This window comes from Lutra lutra, chromosome 15 (genome assembly GCF_902655055.1).
Source record: "Lutra lutra chromosome 15, mLutLut1.2, whole genome shotgun sequence".
NCBI lineage: Eukaryota > Metazoa > Chordata > Mammalia > Carnivora > Mustelidae > Lutra > Lutra lutra.
In genome coordinates, this window is record NC_062292.1 from 13,776,631 (window position 1) to 13,798,236 (window position 21,606).

General features: G+C 36.5%; 1 protein-coding gene across 1 annotated transcript in view; it reads left to right on the forward strand.

The window, feature by feature from the left end:
* Positions 1 to 21,606, forward strand: part of RPS6KC1 (ribosomal protein S6 kinase C1) — a 181,254-nt gene that overhangs the window by 79,796 nt on the left and 79,852 nt on the right. Inside the window, 1 exon segment of the mRNA XM_047704503.1 lies at positions 13,752 to 13,867. Coding sequence (XP_047560459.1) covers positions 13,752 to 13,867 — 116 coding nt within the window.

Genomic DNA, 21,606 nt, shown 5'->3' on the forward strand with positions numbered 1-21,606 from the left:
CTCCGCTGAGCAGAGAGCCCATCATGGGGCTCGATCCCAGGAACCTGGGACCATGACCTGAGCCGAAGGCAGAGGCTTTAACCCACTGAGCCACCCAAGCGCCCCTCCACTTGACCTTTAAATGTTAAAGTTTATTGAGACTTGGTTGTCAGCCTTTTTAGCCTCCTTACCCTACTTTCTTAGAGGATTTCAGCATTCTATAATTCTAATGACTGTGTAAAATAACACTGCATTGTAGAAATATAATGTGACATCATATGTAATTAAAAAATTTCCAGTAGCCACATTAAAACTAGGACTTCCACTTACTCATAAGTGGAATTTAAGAACTAAAACAAATGAACAAAGGAAAAAAGAGAGACCAAAAAACAGGCTCTTCGTTTAGTGACCAAACAAATGGTTAGCAGAGGGGAGGGTGAGTTGGGGGGTGAGTGAAATAGGTGAAGGGGATAAAAACAAAACAAACAAAAAACCAAACAAAAAACCCTAGGAATTCCACGGTTGGCTAAGACGGGCCACAGGGACTGTATTTACCCTCCTTCCTGAAGAAACTAAAAAAAACAGACAAAGTTTATGTAACAGTGGTTTTCAAGACACAGGATGTTAGACAGTGAAGAACAGTGGTTTTTGAGAAAAGAAAAGGTGAGTTTTAAGATTGCCCAGCTTCCTGTCTTGAGTTCCCAGGTTGTGGCTCAGGAGGAAGGCAGGCAGATGAATTGTGGCAAAACCTCCAGGTTGAAGAAATGGTGCTGAATCCAGCAAGACCAATAATCCTGCAGTTAGAGCTTGCAGGATCATTGCCAAATGTCTAGTGCTCTATCTAGAGAGGAGATGGCTGTATAGAGAGTGGAGTAGTGATTAGTGCATGGCTGTGGAGAAACTATGCAAGGTGAGAGAAAGACCCACTGAAAGAATTAGGGGAAACATTCTTGGTCCTCACACAGAGCTAGGAATAGTGTCTGTTTTTTTTTTTTTTTAGATTTTATTTATTTGTCAGAGAGAGAGGGAGAGCGAGCGAGTACAGGCAGACAGAATGGCAGGCAGAGGCAGAAGGAGAAGCAGGCTCCCCGCCGAGCAAGGAGCCCGATGTGGGACTCCATCCCAGGACGCTGGGATCATGACCTGAGCCGAAGGTAGCTGCTTAACCAACTGAGCCACCCAGGCGTCCCGGAATAGTGTCTGTTCTTAACACGTGGTCTTGAAAACCTCTCTCATGGGGCACTGGGTAGAATATTCAAGAGTCTTACACCATTACTGTGGAATAATAGTTTGCTCCAGACCCAGCCTAACAGTTCTCAGAAACAAGACCCAAAAGGATCAAGCTGCTTCCAAGAATCATAACTGCATTCCAGAACAAAGCCCAGTATTTGTAGGATTAAGAAGATATCTACTGTCTAATAAGGGAAAATCCATAGTGGCTGGCAGCTAATAAAAAATTACCATTTATTCAAAGAAACAGGAAAATATGACCCACAGTGAGGTAAAAATCTGTCATTCAGAACCCACCCAGAATTGACACAGATGTTCAAATGAAAGGATGAGGGATTTAAAACTTAATAGAAAATGTATTCGTTATGTAGAGTTACGTAGAGCAATGGAAGATTTACAAAAGATCCGAATTGAACTTTGGAGATGTAAGCTACTGTATGGGAAATGAAAAATAATGGCAGATTAGATATTGCAGAAGAAAGGATTAAAGAAGTGAAGGACATAGCAATAGATACTATCCAAAATGAAACAGAGATGAAAAAAATCAAGCAAAAATTAATATAACATCAGCAAGCTATAGAACAGTTTTTCTCCCCTGAAGAGGGAAAGGAAGAGGTGGACTGAATATTATTTGAGTGAATAATGCCTGAAAGCCTTCCAGATTTGATGGCAGATATTCTACAGGACCAAGAAACTCAACAAACCTCAGGCATAAGGGACATGAAAACTCAAAACCAGTGTTAAAGAGAAAATCTTAAAATTAAAAGCAGGCAGACACAGAACAACAAAGATGAGAATGATGTCAGATTTCTTGTCAGAAACGATGCAAAGAAGACGACTTGATTAACACCTTTAACATATGTAGAGAGAAAGTTTGTCAAGTGAATTCTGTACCCAGTGAAGATATATTTCAAAAATGAAGGCAAAATAAAGAATTGTTAACTGTGGGTCCCTACTGAATGAGTTGGTAGAGCATGTGACTCTTGATCTTGGGGTTGTGAGTACAAGCCCCACACTGGGTGTGGAGCCTACTTTAAAAATAAATAAATAAATAAAAGAGGGTGCCTGGGTGGTGGCTTAGTTGGTTAAACGTCTGCCTTCGGCTCAGGTCATGATCCCAGGGTCCTGGGATCAAGTTCCACATTGGGTTCCCTGCTTAGTGGGGAGTCTGCTTCTCCCTCTGGCTCTTCCCCTTCTCATGCTCTCAAGTAAATAAATAAAATGTTAAAAAAAAAAAAGAATTGTTAATTGAGAGTGATGGATATGTTCATTATTTTGATTGTGGTGTCTCTGGTTTTTTTTTTTTTTTTTAGTTGGTCTAGATTATCAATTTCATCTTTTCAAAGAACCAACTTTTGATTTCATTTTTTTCTTTTTTAATTTTCTATTTAATTGGTTTTTGCTTCTTCCTCTGCATTCTTTTTGTGTAGTTTGCTCTTCATTGTTTAGTTTGGTTTCATCTTTAGGGGTGGAAGCTTAGGTTATTGATTTGAGATCTTTTCAACATAGGTCTTTAAAGCTATAAAGTCCTTCTAAGTACTGCTTTTGCTACATCTCAGAAATTTTAATTAAGTTGTTTACATTTTCACTCAGCTTGAAATTCTTTTCTGTTCCTTTTTACTTCATCTGTTTTGGACTCTTATTAGATGCATGCATGTTTATAACAGTTATATCTTTCTGATTAATTTTTAACGTTACAAAGTGTTAGTTTTTGTCCCTAGTAACATTTGTTTTTCTTTCTCTCTCTTTCTTTTAAAGATTTATTTATTTGACAGACAGAGATCACAAGTAGGTGGAGAGGCAGGCAGAGAGAGAGGAGGAAGCAGGCTCCCCGATGAGCAGAGAACGCAATGCAGGGCTCCATGCGGGACTCGATCCAAGGACCCTGGGATCATGACCTGAGCCAAAGGCAGAGGCTTTAACCCACTGAGCCACCCAGGCGCCCCACATTTGGATCTTTAAAAAAAAAAAAACAAAACTAGCCTTATTTATAATTTCTGCCTTTTGATTAGCATGTTTAATCCATATATATTTAATAATGTGGTTGGATTTGCCTTTTTTTTGCCCGCCCCCGCCCCCGCTTCTCTTTCGTGAACTGTATTATGTATATATTGGTGTGCTTGATGGTATTAGTGTCTTAGTCTGGTCCCCCCCTCCCTTTTTTATTGTTTAATTTTATTCAGAGTGGATAATATTTACTCATGTTATCTTCAGATTTGCTGATTCTTTTTTTCTGTCAGTTCAGTGTGGATAATTTTTAATTCCAGAATTACTATTTGATTTTGTTAGTTTTTATTGTTAAAAAATATTTGATGATTTGTTGTCTTTCTTCCTAACTCACCTTTTGAAAATGGACTCTCATTGTTTCACTTTCTTGCATTAAACTCATTGCTTTGAGGATAAAATCCAAAGATATTATGGTCTATTAGGCTATGAATGATTTGGCTTCTGCTTTTCTCTCGACTTACATTGAATCAGTCCTATTCATTTAATTCTTTTTTAGGCCCAGTGGCCTTTTTTTTTTAAACCTCTTCGAAGACACCATGATCCCTCCCGTGTTCGAACTTTCACATAAGCTGGGGTCTGTTGGAGTGATTTTTTTTTTATTTTTTTTTTTATTTTTAAAGATTTATTTATTTATTTATTTATTTGACAGAGAGAGATCACAAGTAGACGGAGAGGCAGGCAGAGAGAGAGAGAGAGAGGGAAGCAGGCTTCCTGCTGAGCAGAGAGCCCGATGTGGGACTCGATCCCAGGACCCTGAGATCATGACCTGAGCCGAAGGCAGCGGCTTAACCCACTGAGCCACCCAGGCGCCCTGTTGGAGTGATTTAATGTACTTTTTCAACTGATAATTTCCTCCTCATTCATTAGGTCTCAGTTTCAGTATTTCTTCAAGGGAACCTCTTCTCACCTCTGTTCACACGAGAGTATACTTCTTGAACATTGCTGTCATTTCACACTGTTTTGCTTCAAGTACTTATTCATATTTACAATGAAATAATTATTTGTGCAGTTACTTATTGAATGAATATCTCTTTAATGTAATATCCTTGAAGGCAAGGTGTTTTCTCATTCATTGTATTTTCTAGCACAGTGCCTTTTACATAGGAATTCTCTATAAATATTTTGAATGAGAATGATTCTATAAATCATATAAATGGGTATTTGACCAGGGAGAAGGAGAAGGCTTATAGGAAAAGCCTTTGCAAAAGGTGATAAATAAGTTGAATCCCAAAGTGTGTGTAGTAAACAGCCAGGATGTGTGAAGGTAGCTCTTGAAAATAAATACTGGATAGATTTTAATGTCTTCTATCTGGTTTATCAGTACTCTGCACAGACATTAGCATATGTGTCCCAAAGGTTTGATGTGTTGAATTCAGCCATTTGAAATGGCATTAATGGTATTTTTAAAAATGATTTTACTTATTTATTTATTTTAGAGAGAAAGCACCTGTGCGGGGGGAGGGGCAAAGGGAGAGGAAGGGGGCGAGAGAATCTGAAGCAGACTCTGCCAAGGGCGGAACCCAGTGTGGGTCTTGATCCCATGATTGCAAGATCAGTCCCTGGCTGAAACCAAGAGTTGGGTGCTCCTCTTACTGAGCCACCCAGGCACCCCACATTAATTGTATTTATTATTACAATTAATATATTTGTTGTAATCAATATAAGTAGTGGAACTCAGTGTTGAGACTTCTTGGTTGTCTGACCCTTGGTTGTCTGGTTTCTAGCTTGAATAAATAAGTTTCTGTCCTATTCCCTTACTTAGTCTTAGTCATGTCTTTCTTATTCTAGCATCCTTGGAACGGGAGCTCTGTTCTGTTTTGATTGGACTCAACCCCAAATCTGCAAAATAAGCATTTGACCTAAAATTTAAGCTGGGCAGCTGGGAAACTGTTATTTGATTTGTTGTAATACTTTGCTCATGTTCTTGTTGGGAATAAGGTGGGGACAGACAGGCACTTTTAGCTGATCACAGTAGCTAATATTCAAGGGGAGAACAGAATAGCTCAGTTTAGAAATATTTGTATCAAAATGAGGAGTTACGTAAGTTTGGATGAAGAAAGGTTAATTCTACACTATTTCTAAAAAATATTTGTTGTGAAAACAAATAGAAAACATTGTTTCTTAAGAATTCTTTATTCAGGGTTTCTCAGTACTGTGGATAATCATTATAGATGTTTTAAAAATTGCCTTTTATAAAAAGAGGAAGGGCCTTACAAAAATACTAAAGGGCTGTGCTGCTTCCTTTATTTTAGATTTTATTAGCTTTGGAGACCAGAAACCTTGGGCCTTCAGGAATGTCCATTTGAGGATGATTATTGGTATGCAATATTAGTTAGTGCAAATAGTAATAATAATGGTGATGACCTTTTCTGTAGTTAGAACCAAAGTGTATGAATATGAAACAATGTATTTTGAACAGGATTTGGTCCTTCATTTTTTTGGTTTCATGTCAAAGATATGTGTCTAGTGGGTCTAGAAGGAATAGATATTATACATTACAGACCAATAACGAGCTTTCTACACTGCTAATGTTCAGGAGGCTTGGTATTCTGCAGCTCATGGGCTTAAAGTGTTGTATTTCCCATAGGTTTACAACTGCAGGAAGAAGGTCTGGGTGAATCGTTTTCTGTCAGATGTTTCTTGAATTGTTGGTTATTTTGGTGTCAACTTTTATGTTGAGAGTTTCTTGTTTTAATGACAAAAATGTTTACTGGAAATTATAGCTTGGAAAAGAGATCTGCATTCCTGCTTCTGCAAAAAAAAAAGCTAGGTAAAACATTGATGTAGGGTAAAGTAGCTGTGGAGTTTTATATTCAGATTGTATGAACAGTAAACAGAGCATCTAAAATAACCACTTGCACATTGCAACAAACACATCATCATTTGCTTAAAAAAGAGTTATAATTACAGTTGACGAAGCATGGACACCATAAAAAATGCATTAGTTTGGCTTGACACATTAATTACCTGTTTTTGCAGATGTTTTTATGTATTGTTGTGTGAACAGTTTACAAAATAATTACAGGAAAGTCGTATGGAAAATAAACTAAGTGGGTGGTTTCTCGTCTAAATATTTTCATTCATGTGAATTTGTGTGCGGCACAGCTGCTCTATTGCAAAAGCAGAGAGGGAGAGAGATGAGGATTCTCGAAGGGTTTTTTACTAGATGGTCTCAGTCATCAATATTCCCACATTTTTATATCTTTAGCAACACAGTTTAAAAGCATTAAATTGAGAGTTGATTCAGTTCTTGTGATTACTGGAAAAAACCTTAATTCTGCTCAGAGGAAATATAGATATCTTTGAGTATTTTCAAGTGAACCAAACCAAACTGAACTACCCAAAATGGAAAACCACTGCTACTTCAATACCAGCAGGTATTAGGCACCTTGTGGATTTAGTCATTATTTCATAATTACTTGAGTTACAGAGTTTTACATCGTAAACATAGGCATCCTGTAGTCTTAGAAACTATTAAGAAAAAAGATTTTCCCAAATTGTAATTGTCAAACAGTAAAAAGTTCATAGACTTCATTCTGTTTTACTCAGTGGTTTGCAATTAAATAGACTATCTATGCTTGTGTTTCCTTCTTCGATGCTGTCATGACAGTTTTTCATAAAACTAAATAAAATATAGATTGTCCTTTTAGTCTAGCCATACCACTTCTGTGCTGTGTTCCTCCATATTCCTCTCTTATGATTTTACCTACACAGAAGATAAAGACAGTAGACATTTTCTGAAATGCATTTATTTTAACTATCAAGTTCAAGAAAGGTACTAAGTTATAGGAAGAGGTAATTGGATCATCTCTAGGCCTGAAGGTATTGTTATCAGACCATGTAGTATTAGTGCAAAATCATTCATTTGTTTTTCCATTCATTTATTAAACAAAATTTTATGGAAGGTCTTCTCTATGTGATGTTTCTGTGACAACACTGAAATGACTGTAAACATTGAAATAACTGTGTCTGGAACATAATAGATGCTCAGTAACTATTAGGCATCTTTCTTTCTGAAGATGAGAGGAGCAGCAGGAATATGTGGTTGTGGAGAACTTTTTCACCCTGCTGGCTTACTTAGTTCCTGGGGAGGATTTTCTCTCTTATCCCGATATAGGCTTCAAATGTGATATACTGTGAGTGTATTGCTTGACACATTCTTTGAATTGTTTAAATGTGGAGATACTTATCCTCATGTTAAATAAATCTGGAGATGGAATGGAGTCTGTTCTAGTTCTGGTATACACTAAGTCAGTTTAATTTTTTAGGTTGGGCATGCACTAAAGGAGTCTGTGAAACCTTTAGGATTCAGAAGAATTAACTGCTTATAATCAGTAATTCTGTTGATCACTTTATATCATCTCAAAGGAAAATACGTGATCCAGTATCATGACATCAAGAAAGCAGTTGTTGGACTTCAGAGGCTTCCACGGATGTGTTACTTCTAAGATGTCTCTTATAGCCAGTAAAAGAAATGAGCAAAAGCCTTTGTGGGGCTTGGGGAACTCTTCATACTTACTAGTATAGCAGATAAAAAAATTCTTAGTTTATGTGGAGTTTCTTTTCCATATTTCCCCTTATCTTTATTCCATCTCAGAAGGCAAAATTTTAGCTCTTAGGTTTTAATTCTGCATTCCTTTTTCCTTTGATATACTCTAGTTTTTTTTAAACTTTTTATCTTTTAGAAGCCATTGATTACAGTATAAGGAACATGTAGGGGATTGATTATTTATCTGTACATGTATCTATCTATCTGGACAAGAGTTTAGTGTCACAAAGAGACTGGCCAGGCAATGTTCTAATGAAAGGATTGAATAATTAATGTTTTGGATACTCCCCTTTAAAATTGCAAAACAAAAAATGGGTTAGGGAGCAGGAAAAAAGCTAAGTCTAAGAGAAGACTGTCTCTGTAGGCATTTAACACTCTGATTTAATGATATGTTAGTTTTCATTCAGTATTAACTGATAGGAAAACTGCTAAACAGCATTGAAGGCAGTCATAATTGAGGCAATGCCTGGGCATGAATATTATTATGATTTTTGCTTTTACTATTCTTTGGTGACTTTTTGAACTTCTAGGGGGTCATATAACACTTGGGTTTTGAAAAGACATTAATATGGATTTGGTTAAAGAAAAATGGGAAGCAGATTCCTTGACTGAGTTTTGTTCTCTGTGGAGATGCTGATGGCCCCAGTTGTGGTAGACCTGTAGAACCATGAATTACTGTTTTTCTCAAGGTTGCCTTTTGTTGTCAGAACACTTAGCGTAAGTCAGAAATGGTAGGCTATACCTGAAAAGAACAAAAACCCCATTAACTATAATAAATCAGCACTGAGAAAAAACAACTGTAACCACCAAGGCCATCTCAAACAGGCATATTTTTTTGTTACTAAAGTTGTTTAAAAAAAAAAAAAAAGCACCACCAATACACAAAAACTCATTCCTTCAAACCCTCATTGACTTGAATGTTCTTTCTAATGTGATAAATCTGAGTTAAAAACCTGGCATGTTTGACCAAGAATACAGTGGCAGAGGGGCTATTGGAGAGTTGGGAGTCGAGAGGCAGAGGTAAGAATATAAAATGTGCCTAAGTGGAGTGTTATGTGGGGATTAAATTCTGTGCGTGTAGCAAAAATCAGGTATAGTCAAAATACTCTTAAAAATCCCTTAAAATTGGGGCGCCGGGGTGGCTTAGTGGGTTGAGGCCTCTGCCTTCTGCTCAGGTCGTGGTCCCGGAGTCCTGGGATCGAGCCCCGCATCCGGCTCTCTGCTCAGCAGGGAGCCTGCTTCCCTTCCTCTCTGCCTCTCTCTCTGCCTACTTGTGATCTCTGTCAAATAAATAAATAAAATCTTTAAAAAAAAATCCCTTAAAATTTTCCATAAAATATAGATGTAAACATACTGTCTTTTAAGTAGTCTAACATTATTGGTTTTTCCTTCGGCATTGCTTTTCTTTTGTTGAACCAAGGATGTGGCATTAGCTATATTCTTTTTGGTGGCTAAGGGTAGAATAACAGAATTGGAAGGACTACTTTTTATTACAGTTTGTGAAACTGATTTTCACTAGTTCTGTGAATAAAAATGCCTTTTTGGTTTTTTAACGGGTAAATGATAAAAGGCCCATGTTTTCCAAAGAAATCCTTGGGTAACAAGGATGTTTTGAGAGACCACTTTTCTCAGAAAGGCCTGTTCTCTTTCACATGGTGTGAAATTTATACCTCTTTGTAACTCTAATTTTCCTGTGTCCTTGTCTGTCATCTTCAGTCTCTTTCTGTCCAATTGTACTCTGGTATTTTGTCTGATAGACTCCCGTCTCAACTCTTATGCTTATTTTCTCTTCATCTTTGTTTCCACACTCGTATTTGTCCCGTGCTCTGCATTTTTCTTGTTCTACTTAGTAACAGTAGTGTAATCCACTTCAAATTCAGTCATTGGAAGAGTGGTATCATAAGACCTGGTTTCAGTTTAGTTTCTTATATTAACTTTTCAGCTGAGAAAGACATTCCATATCCCTGAGCCTTAAGTTCCTTTGTTGAATAAGGAAGGTAATAACTCGTATAAACAGGACTTAATATAATGAAGGAGGCCGAGTGGTGATGGCTTTTTGAATAAATTAGAATTTCATGATTCTATTATCTATAGACTGTGCCTTCTATGAAACTTAGTAACTTAAGTTGGAGTTGTTGCTCTGAGACATGCAGGATAGGCAGTGCAGTGTTTCTAAAAATTTCAGGGGCAACTTTGGACTTTATCCTCATATCTATTCAGTTTCACCTTATTCTTTCACACACCATACTCTGTTATCACCTATATCCATCCTCTCTCCTGATCAGACATTGATAAGGTTGACACAATATATGTAAGACACTTTTTTTCTGGTACAGTGGAATTTTTTGACCTAAAGGTTAGTAAATAATGGGAGTAGCATTTTTCTTCTGAATGCCAGAGCCCAGTGGAAATTCTTACTGTATCCAAGTTATGAACAGACAGGTAGAGAAACTTAAAGAAGGTACTGGTTTATCTTTAGATGGAATGTAAAATATGTATCCATTTTTAAAAGCATTTATTAAGTGTCTCCCTGGATATAATACTGATATAATTGGGCTACATCACCCAATATGGGATAAAAGTGGAATTCCAGAAAACCTAGTTTTCCTTGAAAAATAATCATTATCGGTTGAGTGTGTGTGTCTTAATGTGAATATTGAGAAATTAAGGTTAAGAGCCAATGGAAAATTTTTAATCAGTTAATATCTGTTTAAAGTAATATTTTTCAATAATTTGATCAGTTAATATTAAACTGGAAACCCATAGATTAATCTTTTCTTCCTACTACCTCACAAACCTCAGTAAGTGTCCAACAGTAGAAATCTCCAAGAGGTGATTTTCATCCTTGGCCCCTAAAATTGATCAGCAGTGGTTGTGACCTACTTTTAAGGGGCTGGTAGGGAAGGCATCATGTATGTATATTTAAGGTTCTGTTTAAAAAGCCTCCCAGTATTCCATCACTTCATTGTTGTTTCCATGGAAGCAGAACCACTGTCAGCAGCAGGAGTCCATTTCAACTGCTGGCTTCCGGTTCTTGTTTCTCTGTTACTATGGAGACTGCCTAGAAAGCAGCAGAGATACCAAAAGTTTAAAAAACAATGATTTGATTACAAACTGTGGTTTTAACTCTAGCTTGAATTAGGTGCTCCATAGTCTTGGCAGTTTTGAATTTCAAATTATTTTGGGAGACAAATTAATTTTTTTGAATAAAGCAAATTTTGAAGTTGTGTTAAAGCTTATAATCACACTGAAGTTAAAAAACTAAATTGCCAAAAAAAACTAAATTGCCGTAGTTTCTGTTACAGGTTAGCCTACGCTGAATCAGAAATTTTAGTGGCGGGGGGGTGGCACCTGGGTGGCTCAGTGGGTTAAAGCCTCTGCCTTCTGCTCAGGTCATGATCCCAGGGTCCTGGAATCGAGCCCCACATAGGGCACCGGGCTCTTTGCTTGGTGGGGAGCCTGCTTCCCCCCCCCCCCCCCCCCCCCCCGTCCCCTGCCTGCCTCTCTGCATACTTGTGATCTCTGTCTGTCAAATAAATAAAAATCTTAAAAAAATTTTTTTAAGTGGGGATTTAAATTAGGGCATGAAAGGTAGAATGTGCGATGAGAAGCCACTCATGATAATGGAAGTAGAAGAGTCCATGAACAGTAAACTCAAAACTAAAGGATGAGTAATGTGTAGAAATGATGAATGTTTCTTATTTATGTGTGGCACATTTTACCTTCACAACATACTTTCATTACTTAGGTAACTTTCACAGATACATTGTTTAAAAATAAAAACTTGGGTTTAGAAATTCAGTGAATTTTAAGGACAGAGGCAGGAATCATATTGATATTTTAATTTTAATTGAAGTTTGAGTAGTTGGAGAGTTAATAAATGTAGACTGTTCCATGGTTAAGAAGTGATAGAGTCTGCTCGTCCCCAAGGCTATTATATTTTTGAATTCCTCATAAAGGGGAAAAGAGATGGAATAGTAATGTAAAAGCTGTGAAAGGAAGTTTTTGGTTTTTGTTTTTTGTTTTTTTAAAGCAAAATTGCAATCCCAATTTGGTTGCTGTTTTTTCTTTGAGGGCTCTCTGTTCAGTCTGGATTCTTCAGCACATGTGAGAAAATCTACATTTGAGCTATAGTAGGCAAAGGATGGCAGGAATGTAGCTTCCGGCTGAATCTGGGACCCCAGTCACACCAGGATTCCTTTTTGTTGTTGTTGTTGTTGTTGTTGTTTTTTGTCTCTCTTGTAAGTGCTTGCTTCTCTGATTGGTTCTTTGCGCATTGGCAGAAACTAAGGCTGCTGGCAGTTCTCAGTCCTCTTATTTCCAGCGTCAGTAGTGGAGAGGGACTGATTGGCCCAGTTTGTGTTGGGCCAATTCCTCCCTTCTCCAACTGTGGCCAAGAGGGTGGGGTTCTGTCATTGGCCCAGCTTGTGACAGAGGACTCACCCTTGACTTAGGAGTAAGGGGTAGAGGGACAGAGATCTGAAACACGAATGCTGTTTTCTTTCACACCACCTTGTTAACGGCTGGTAGTGGTAGGGGAGAGGTGGAAGGCTATGAAGGTGAGAAGAAAGGGTCCTTCCCCAGAAGAAATAGAAGATGCTATTCTAGGCAGAAATAAAGTTTTTCTACTAGTAGTCTTTGGAAGAAAAATTCCTGCTTTACTCTAATTCAGTTCAGTTCACTTCAGCAACACGGGAACGTTATTTTGTAGGATTTGGTTTAGAGAGAAGCCAAGATTGAAAACCTTTACAATTTAGTGCTTCCTGTATACAGCTGTCTTTATTGTGGTGTCTTTTATGTATAATCTCCTTTAATCTCTGCAGTCATTTGAAGTATATATTTAGAGAATGAGGAGGAGGGTCAGAGAATTGGATGATTTATCGTAGGTCACATGACTAGTGAGAGGCAGAGGCAGAGCCAGAATTTAGATAACCATGGTTTCCAGAATGTAGTCGAGGGCAATTTCCACTGTATGATAGTTTTTGGTTAACTTCATTCAGAAAATACATAGGGTGAATTATTTAAAAAAATACTGTGTATGAAGTGCTTTGATAAAAATGAGTCATGAATGTATAGAATATTATTTGTGAAAGGAGCCTTAGAGATTATATAGTACAGTGGTTTTCAGACTTTTTAACTTTCAGTCATGGAATCCTTTCTTCAAATGAAATGTTGTATCACACTGAGGTATATAAAATGGGTAAAAACTTAGGATCATTCCACTCTAGAGAGGAGAGAGCCCAGTACTTCCTTCATGGGCTGGAACACCTCTTTTTCAAGGTCTTGAGTTCTTTGGATACCCTTTGTTTAGAGAAACAGAGCCAGGCAGGGTCAATGACTTGTTCATTTTCATATAATTGTATATTACAAGGATTTCAATTAGTAGTTCTTTTTTTCTCTTTTTAGAAAGTTTTTATTTTAATTCCAGTTGGTTAACATACATTTTAATTACATTCTTATTTTCAGTTATAAGGTGGGTGACAATTTGTTGTTAATGAAAAAACCATGAAGCTTACAGAAATCAGAGTGAATTCAGAGTTACCTTAAATAATTTTATTCTCCAGTTTGTTGGTACTTTTAGAACATATCAAATCCATGTCGTGGCTCTTACTACACATCTACTGCATTTAGTCCCAATTTGTTGAATTGGACATTTGCATACTGCCTGGACAAGGCTAGTCTTCTGTCTCCAGAGCCTTTTTGTACTATATTTCTTGTATATCGATACCTCCAATAAAAGGTATCGGGTTCTCTTTCTATACTTAAATTGGAAAATTTCCAAATTTGGATAAATCAAATTTATGGTGGTAATATTTAGACCTTGCTAATACTAAAAACTTTGATGTCTGTTCCATTTTGAGTATCTCTTCTTTTTAGTTAGAAATGTGAACAAGTAGTGAACTGGGTAAAAAGAAGTTAATCTATAGTTTGGATAAAAGGAATTCCCTTATTTTTCACATGTCCTGGCTTTGTTTTCTCCTTTTAGGAGAGTCAAGCCCTACCCGTCGAGAAGCTGTGAAGAGAAGAACAGCGGAGTATCTCATGCGAGCAGAGAGTCTCTCCAGCCTTTACGGAAAACCTCAACTTGATGATGTATATCAGGTATGTCTTATGTTTCATTTTGTATTTTTTTTTAGCCATTTTTGTCTCTTGGCTTTATTTATAATTAGAATGAGAATTTTGGTCTTTGGAATTTTATCAGTAATTTTCTAACAAGGTATTGGTGGGAAAAAAAAGCACTGAAGTGAACCACCAAATGTGGTATGAAACTGGACTTGCTTTCTCCTCTTTCTCAGCCCTTTGTCCCTTACTCTACCTTTAAAACTTCCTGTGTAAAATGATGGTAATTTGTACTGAATTTTATTTGAAAACTTTTTAAGGTTAACTAATGATTTTTGTACAATTCCTCTACAGTTTTATTGGTTCATGATGAAACTAATTATTTAAGCATAAGTCCTACATGTGGCTGCTATAGATCACCAAGAGTTATAAAGGCATAATTCTGACAGGGTTTTTTAGGTTTTTTAGGTTTTTAGGTTTTTATCTGGTCTAGAAAGCAGGTGAATCAGCTTAAAACATTGGAAACATTGTGATTTATTATTGTTTTTATGTCATATCTATCTGGATTTGGTACATATCAAGAATTAACTTTTCTATTTTTCTTATTTATATGAACTAATTTTTTTTTCTGATACAGTTGAAGAATTATATCTTCTAGAGATGGGAGAAAATGCTTATTTTCTTAATTAATCTAAGTTGCAGGTGGGCTTTTTCATATCCCACCTGTGTCATTTGAAGCCATGGAAGACTGGACAATCTTGACTTCAGTTTCTGTATCTGAATAATGGTAATAGTAATTCCTTTCTGGGTTATTGTAAGGACTAAGTGAGTTAAAAAAAAATAACTCATATATACATACGCAAATATACATATATATGCAAATCAAGTGCCTACCTCATAAAAAGACTAGCCTATAATCTAAGCTTATGAGTGGCTTAATAAGCTTTAGCCCTTCAGATACTGCTTTGTATAATTTTTCCCATTTTTTTATGCTTATATACCATTTGACAATTGTAACATGTCTCAATTTTCTAGTTTTAAAAAATAGCCCAATACTTAATCTTGATTCATTGGACCATTAGACTTTTTGTTGCTGATTTTCTGAGTACTTTTCATTTTGTGTGTGATCTTTTCAAAATATGCAGTTATCAAATAAATACTTATTAGTGAGAATTTTCAATGTTAAGTGACCATTACTTTTTTTTTTTTTTTTTTTTTTTTGAGAGAGAGAGAGAGAGAGAATGCATGTTCCCCGGGGCGGCGGTGGAGGTGGGGAAGGTGGGTGGGAGACAGAGGGAAAGAGAAAGAATCTTAAGCAGGCTCCATGCCCAGTGCAGAGCCCATTGTGGGGCTTGATTCACGACCCTGAGATCATGACCTGAACTGAAATCGAGAGTCGGGCACTTAAACGGTTGACTGAGCCATCCAGGCGCCACCTGATCATTACTTTAAGAATTAAAAATTAAATTCTGATTTGGAAGTAATATACTTTTGTTACTTGTTCTTATATTATGAATATATTTTAAATAAGATATCTGCTGTTTCATTTTCAGATTATTATTCTGTGTTCTGTTTGCTAATCTTTTCCTATTCTATCGTTGTTTTAATTGTATTATTGAGTTTATTTTTTAAACTCCTTACTATTTTATCCTTTTTAAATGGAATATTTATGGACTATTTATATTTAGTATAAATTTAAATATGATTATCCATTTAAATATATTTATCATTATTATTTTAGTTTTATTACCTTTTTAAAAATTAACATATAATGTATTATTAGCCGCAGGAGTAAATATAATATATTTTTTTTTTTTTGTTTTTAATTTTTTATTTTTTTCAGCATAACAGTATTAGGAGTAAATATAATATTTAATGGAATATTTATTTGAATATTCCATGTTTGTCTAAATATTCCATTAAATATAATATTTAAGTGGAATGTTTATCTAAAGATTACTTTGAATTCAAGTTTTATTTTCTTTGGGGTTGACAGCCCTCCCTATGTCCAATCCTGATATGTACATTCAATTCCATTTTGGGGGACAATTATAAAATATTAAACAGGATGGGCCTCTATGAACTTACTTATTTTACTAATTCATCTTGTATACAAATGTTCTAACAGTTTTAGAAAATTACTAGACTTTATTCTTCCCATTAATGTTAACTTTTGAATGTTCTACCTATTCGTACTCCTTCAGACTCCCTGCATATGTAGACTCTGTTACAGTTTTCCATAATCACTTCTGTGAACAATAATTTATTAAGGAAATAAATGTATAAAGCCTGCTGTTTAGCTTTTGACTTGGAGAAAGGAACCCTGAAATATATCAGTCAGAAATTCCCTTCAAGCATAACTTGTAATGAAAATAAAACTAAGGAGATCTAATACAGGAGAACTGGTTATATTAGACTATATATTAATTCACTAAGCATTTGTTAAGACTCTCTATTTATACATTATCAAACTGATACACTTTGGAGTTATACAAAAGATATTGACACAGTCTCTGCTTTTGCAAACCCTATATAGTATAATTGAGGCCCTCAAGTATGCACGTCCCTGAGGAAACAGAAGTTAAGAGAGAATGGTAAAGAGTCATGTAGAATAGTAGGAACTTGTATCAAAAGGGGTAAAAAGAACTACCCAGTAGATCAGATTTGATGTGCTAGGATTTTTTTCAACTCTTAGGCAAGGAAGCTAGAGGATGGTTTTTCTTGCTAGAACAAGATGTTTCTCTTTTATGGTTAGTATTTGCTTTTTGTTCACTGTATTTTATGCTGTTGAAGCTGGCTTTTAGTTAGGTCAGGAGCATGCTTGATTATTTTCTTATCTATTATTTAACTTAAATGTCTTCTCCACGTTCTTGATGAGCTTGGTGAATTCACTGTTTCCTTCTTTAACCCTCTTTGGGCTTCAGTTTCAACCAACACAGTAAGAGGATCGTTATAAATGATTTCTAAGGTCCATTCTGTGCAAAGCAGATATCATTTCTCTCGAGAATCCATATGCAAATAGTTCTTTCTAGCCTTATTGATTAGGAAAATAAAGGAATTCCTTCTGGTTTTAAGATTTTATGTTGATTGTTGTTTTTCCCCATTGGTGCATTCCAGGTCATGACTCATTCCACTGGAGTTTTCTGTGATGATTTAGGCTTTTGCTTTATTGAATTTATTTATGAGACTCTTTTGTGGTAAATATAAAAGTTCTGAACTTTTCAGTCCTTCATGGTAATATCCTTTTTTAAAAAGGACGGAAAGGAGCAAAAGCACGCTTTGTTTTCTTCATTGCTTCATTATTAACAGGCTCTAAGAAAACTTAAGGGGCAGGTTTCAGAAAAAAAAGGAAATGAATTTTGAAGTAAAGGTGAAGTCTTACTTAACTGACGGAGACAGAGTTCTTTTTCTTTTTCTTCTTTTTTTTAATTGGAGATGACTGCAAAGGATTTAAGAATTAATATTAAAAGAGTATTTTCCTGGAAAAGACTTAGAATAGCTTTTCTGCTCTTTTTAGCTCTAGGAATTTTAAACCAAGATGATTGAAATTTAGGAAAAGACAATAAATGGTCTATATTTAGGACATAAAAGATTGTATAGTTTCTAAAGTGTGAATACATTTTTTGTCATGCAGTTGAACAAGGTGTGAATGAAAATTAGTATGTAGAATACATGCCTTTCCTGAATATTTGTAGATTTTGAGTACAATTGGAGTAATATTGAAAATATTTTTCTGTTGTGCATTTGTTGACTGGTCTTATTGATATTTCTCAGTTTTCCTCTAGGAAATATTTTAAAATGAGTATTGTGTCACCGTTAGTGAGACATGGCCCAAGCAGCGATGGTAGTCAGTGGCAATCCACCTCAGTAGTAGGACATCCTTGAAATGTGATCTAAGAAAGGCTTAGGAAACCAGGTTGGAAGTGAAAGTCTCAACAAAACCAAAAATTTACAGATGAAGCCAAGTTCAGAAGCTATTTATAGTTAGCCATCAGGTTTCAGAGTGCGGATTCTTGATATGTTTTTTCTAGTGCTTTCCTTTTATCCTTATCTGCCTACCCCCCCAACCCCCCCCAAACTGTGACTTACTCTTAGGTTACTTAAGGACAGGTAGCTAACCCTATTCTAAATGTGGTTGGTGGACCAGCAGCATCAGCATTACCTGTTAGTTTGTTGGAAATGCAGATTCATAGCCTCTCTCTGACTGATCAAATCAGAATCTCCATTTTAACAAGGCCCTCTGGTGATCTGCCAGCACATTAAAGTTTGACAGGTACCGCACTCACAGATTGGTAAGAATGGAGGTAGATCTCAGTGAGAACAGTGTTTTCTCCTGTTTTCAGGAGAAGAAAAGTTGCAACTTTAAAGAAATCAACTTTAAAGAAATCAGCAAAAACAAAGGTAAGCATCACTCAGCCACTTAGAGAATGTAGAGCAGAAATCGTAAACAGATTTTATTGGTGTGTTTACTCTAATCCTCTGGTAATGGCTCCCAAGAACACTGTATTACGAGGCAGAGTGTGAGATTAACAGAGATGGCCGCCAAGGGCTTCAGCATGGAGTGATATGTATTTGCCATCTTTGGTTTTGAAGATTGTTGGATCATCATACATTCTTTTAAGACCCATCATGTATCCCCTCCCCCCCACCTCCTGTGTTCTGTTTTGGTAGAGATGAATACAATTGTCCCTTGCTTCTCTAGGCATCTTCTGTTACAATAGTTACATATATAAGTGGAAATTCCACGTTTTTCATTAAGGAAATCAGCCATGTTTCCTAGAAATATAGTATATTCCCCCACCCCCCATTCCCTTAGCATTGGCTGGAGTTTCCCCAAACATTGTTATATTATTTCATAAGTAAGATTTAATCCCCTCTTATCTATTATCTAGTTTTGTCATCTTAGACAGATTGCTTGACCTTGCCACTTCTCAGTTTTCTCATCTGAAAAAAAAAAGAGAGAATGTTGGACTTGATCTCTGTCTCTTTCTGTTCTTAAAATTCTGTGGATGTATGTTTCCTTTTGCCATCTGAAAAAAGGAATAGATCTATAGGGATTCTACCCAATTTAAACGCTGCATATAAGGAATACAGGATTTTTTATTGATGATTTTATTTCATGATCTTTCTTTGTTCATTTCTCTGATCTTAAACTTTTATAGACGGTGAAAGTGGAAAGAGAACTTTAATGGTCACTTTGCCTTTGGTCTTTCCCCATTACAATTTCACCATTCCCATCTTTGCAGAAGTAACCTTACTAAATCACTGTTTTCATTGGGTTGTTTCTCATACAAAAACTTGTTTTCTAGACTGTGGAGAATATGGTCCAGACCTGGCACTCAAGGCCTGTGAAAACTGACCGACCCTAAATGCATAATTTTATTTTCCTTTGTTCTACAGTGTGAACAATTTTTTCCCCACCAGGCCAGTTCCCTTCCAATCCTATATCCTTTTCCTTATCCTAATTCCAGCATAGCATTTAAAATCATCTTTAGTTCGACTTCTTTCTGAGTCTACAGTTTCTCATATACAAACTAGTGACTTACCTTAATCTATTGTTTTTTATTTTTAAAAACTTTTGTTGTTACTTAATTTTTCATGTATTTGGCTTATCCCCTCAAATAAATTATAAACCCCTTGAAGCTAGGGGATCATGACTTTTGATGGTTTCTGTTCTTTTCAGTTATAATGCATATATAGTGGGCACAGAGTCATCATTCACTGAAAGGTACAGTGAGATTTTATAGTTTGCTATCTTTGTTGTTGAGATTCCTAGTGAACCAAAACCTTTCTTTGGAAACTGAAAGATCCAATGACATCAGTGAGTAAGAAGGTATAAGGTAGAAATAGAAGATAGGGGGCACCTGGGTGGCTCAGTCAGTTAAGTGTCTGACTCTTGATCCCAGCTCTGGTCTTGATCTCAGGGTCGTGAGTCAAGCCCTGCTTTGGGCCCTATGCTGGGTTGCTCAGTCAGTTAAACATCCGACTTTCTGATCTCAGCTCAGCTCTTGATCTTGGGGTCGTGAGATCAAGCCCTACATTGGGCTCCATGCTGGGTGGCTCAGTCAGTTAAGTGTCCGACTCTTGATCTCAGCTCAGGTGATGATCTCAGGGTCATGAGTTCAAGCCCTGCATTGGGCTCCATGCTGGGCATGGAGCCTACTTAAAAAAATAAAAAATAAATAAAAATAAAAAAATAAATAGAAGATAGGGATGTTAGACTCATTTGGCCATATTTTTAAAGATAAATGTAATGGATAAATTAATTACTCTTGTCTTCTATAACTTTTCCTTGACATTCCCCTTACCAAAAATTACAAGCAACTCTTACTCTTCCTTGATAATAGAGTAGGGGGAGATGAATTTTTAATGATCAGAATGTGTTGTGGAGTAGAATGACTGCAAGCAATATAGTAATAAGTTGGAGCACACTGAAGTTAGTCCTTGTTTGCTAAACCTAAAAACAAACAAAAATCTAAAAGCAATTAGAGTTGCTGCTATTAGAAAATTTCACAAATGATAGTTTTCCAAGTTGTAAATGACACCTTATTTATCTGTGTTATCTTCTCATTTTCCTCCTCTCTTCCTCCTTCCTCTCTTTTCCTCTCTCTTTCCAACCGATGCGCCTAGGCGCTGTATGAAGATGAATGAGGTGTATTTCGTGTTCTCAGGGAGCCTCGTGTCTAGTGATACTGGTCTGCACAAGGACTGGAAGTATCAGAAGTGGTATCTCAGTAACTGTTAATCACGACACTTCATTAACCAGGATATTTATCTTCCATATTTTCCACGGGGAAAACAGTGTTTCCTGTATATTTTGATAGATTTCTGACAACAAACAAGTGTGCTTTGAGGATACATTAAAGGCTTTGTGTCTCCTGTCGTCCTCTGCAACATTACCATTTTACTATACAGATTAGTATGACATTGCCTTCCCTTTGTAAATGCGAAATGGAGGGGTCTTTGGAGTTTATTTAGACTAAAGTCGTACTTCACTGACAGGGAAACACTAAGACCAATGGCTGGAAGTTCAGATTATTCTTTTATTGTGCCTTACTCTGAAATATCCTTTCCTGTTTTCACTGATCATAATTTATCGTAGTTAGCAGACCAAGTTTTCTACAATACACATGTTCATATATTTAAAAAAAAAAAGTCGTCTTCTCCTGTAAATCATCTCTAGTCTTAAACAACCTTGATGTAACAATTACTGGTTCTATGATGGAGTTTCTGCATTTCTTTTTATTTTTTATTTTTTATTTTTTTTTATTTTTTATTTTTTAAAGATTTTATTTATTTATTTGACAGAGAGAAATCACAAGTAAGCAGAGAGGCAGGCCGAGAGAGAGGAGGAAGCAGGCTCCCTGCTGAGCAGAAAGCCCGATGTGGGGCTCGAACCCAGGACCTGGGATCATGACCTGAGCCGAAGGCAGCGGCTTAACCCACTGAGCCACCCAGGCGCCCCTCTTTTTTTTTTTCTTTTTTTTAAAGATTTTATTTATTTATTTGTCAGAGAGAGTGAGCACAGGCAGACAGAGTGGCAAGCAGAAGCAGAGGAAGAAGCAGGCTTCCCGCTGTGCAGGGAGCCCGATGTGGGACTCTATCCCAGAAGTGGGACTCTATCCCAGGATGCTGGGATCATGACCGGAGCCGAAGGCAGCCGCTCAACCAACCAAGCCACCCAGACGTCCCGAGTTTCTGCATTTCTCACAGTTAATTGACAATTCTGGTTAAACTTGAATCTGCCAGTTCTCTTAAAATACATAGTATATGTTTATAAA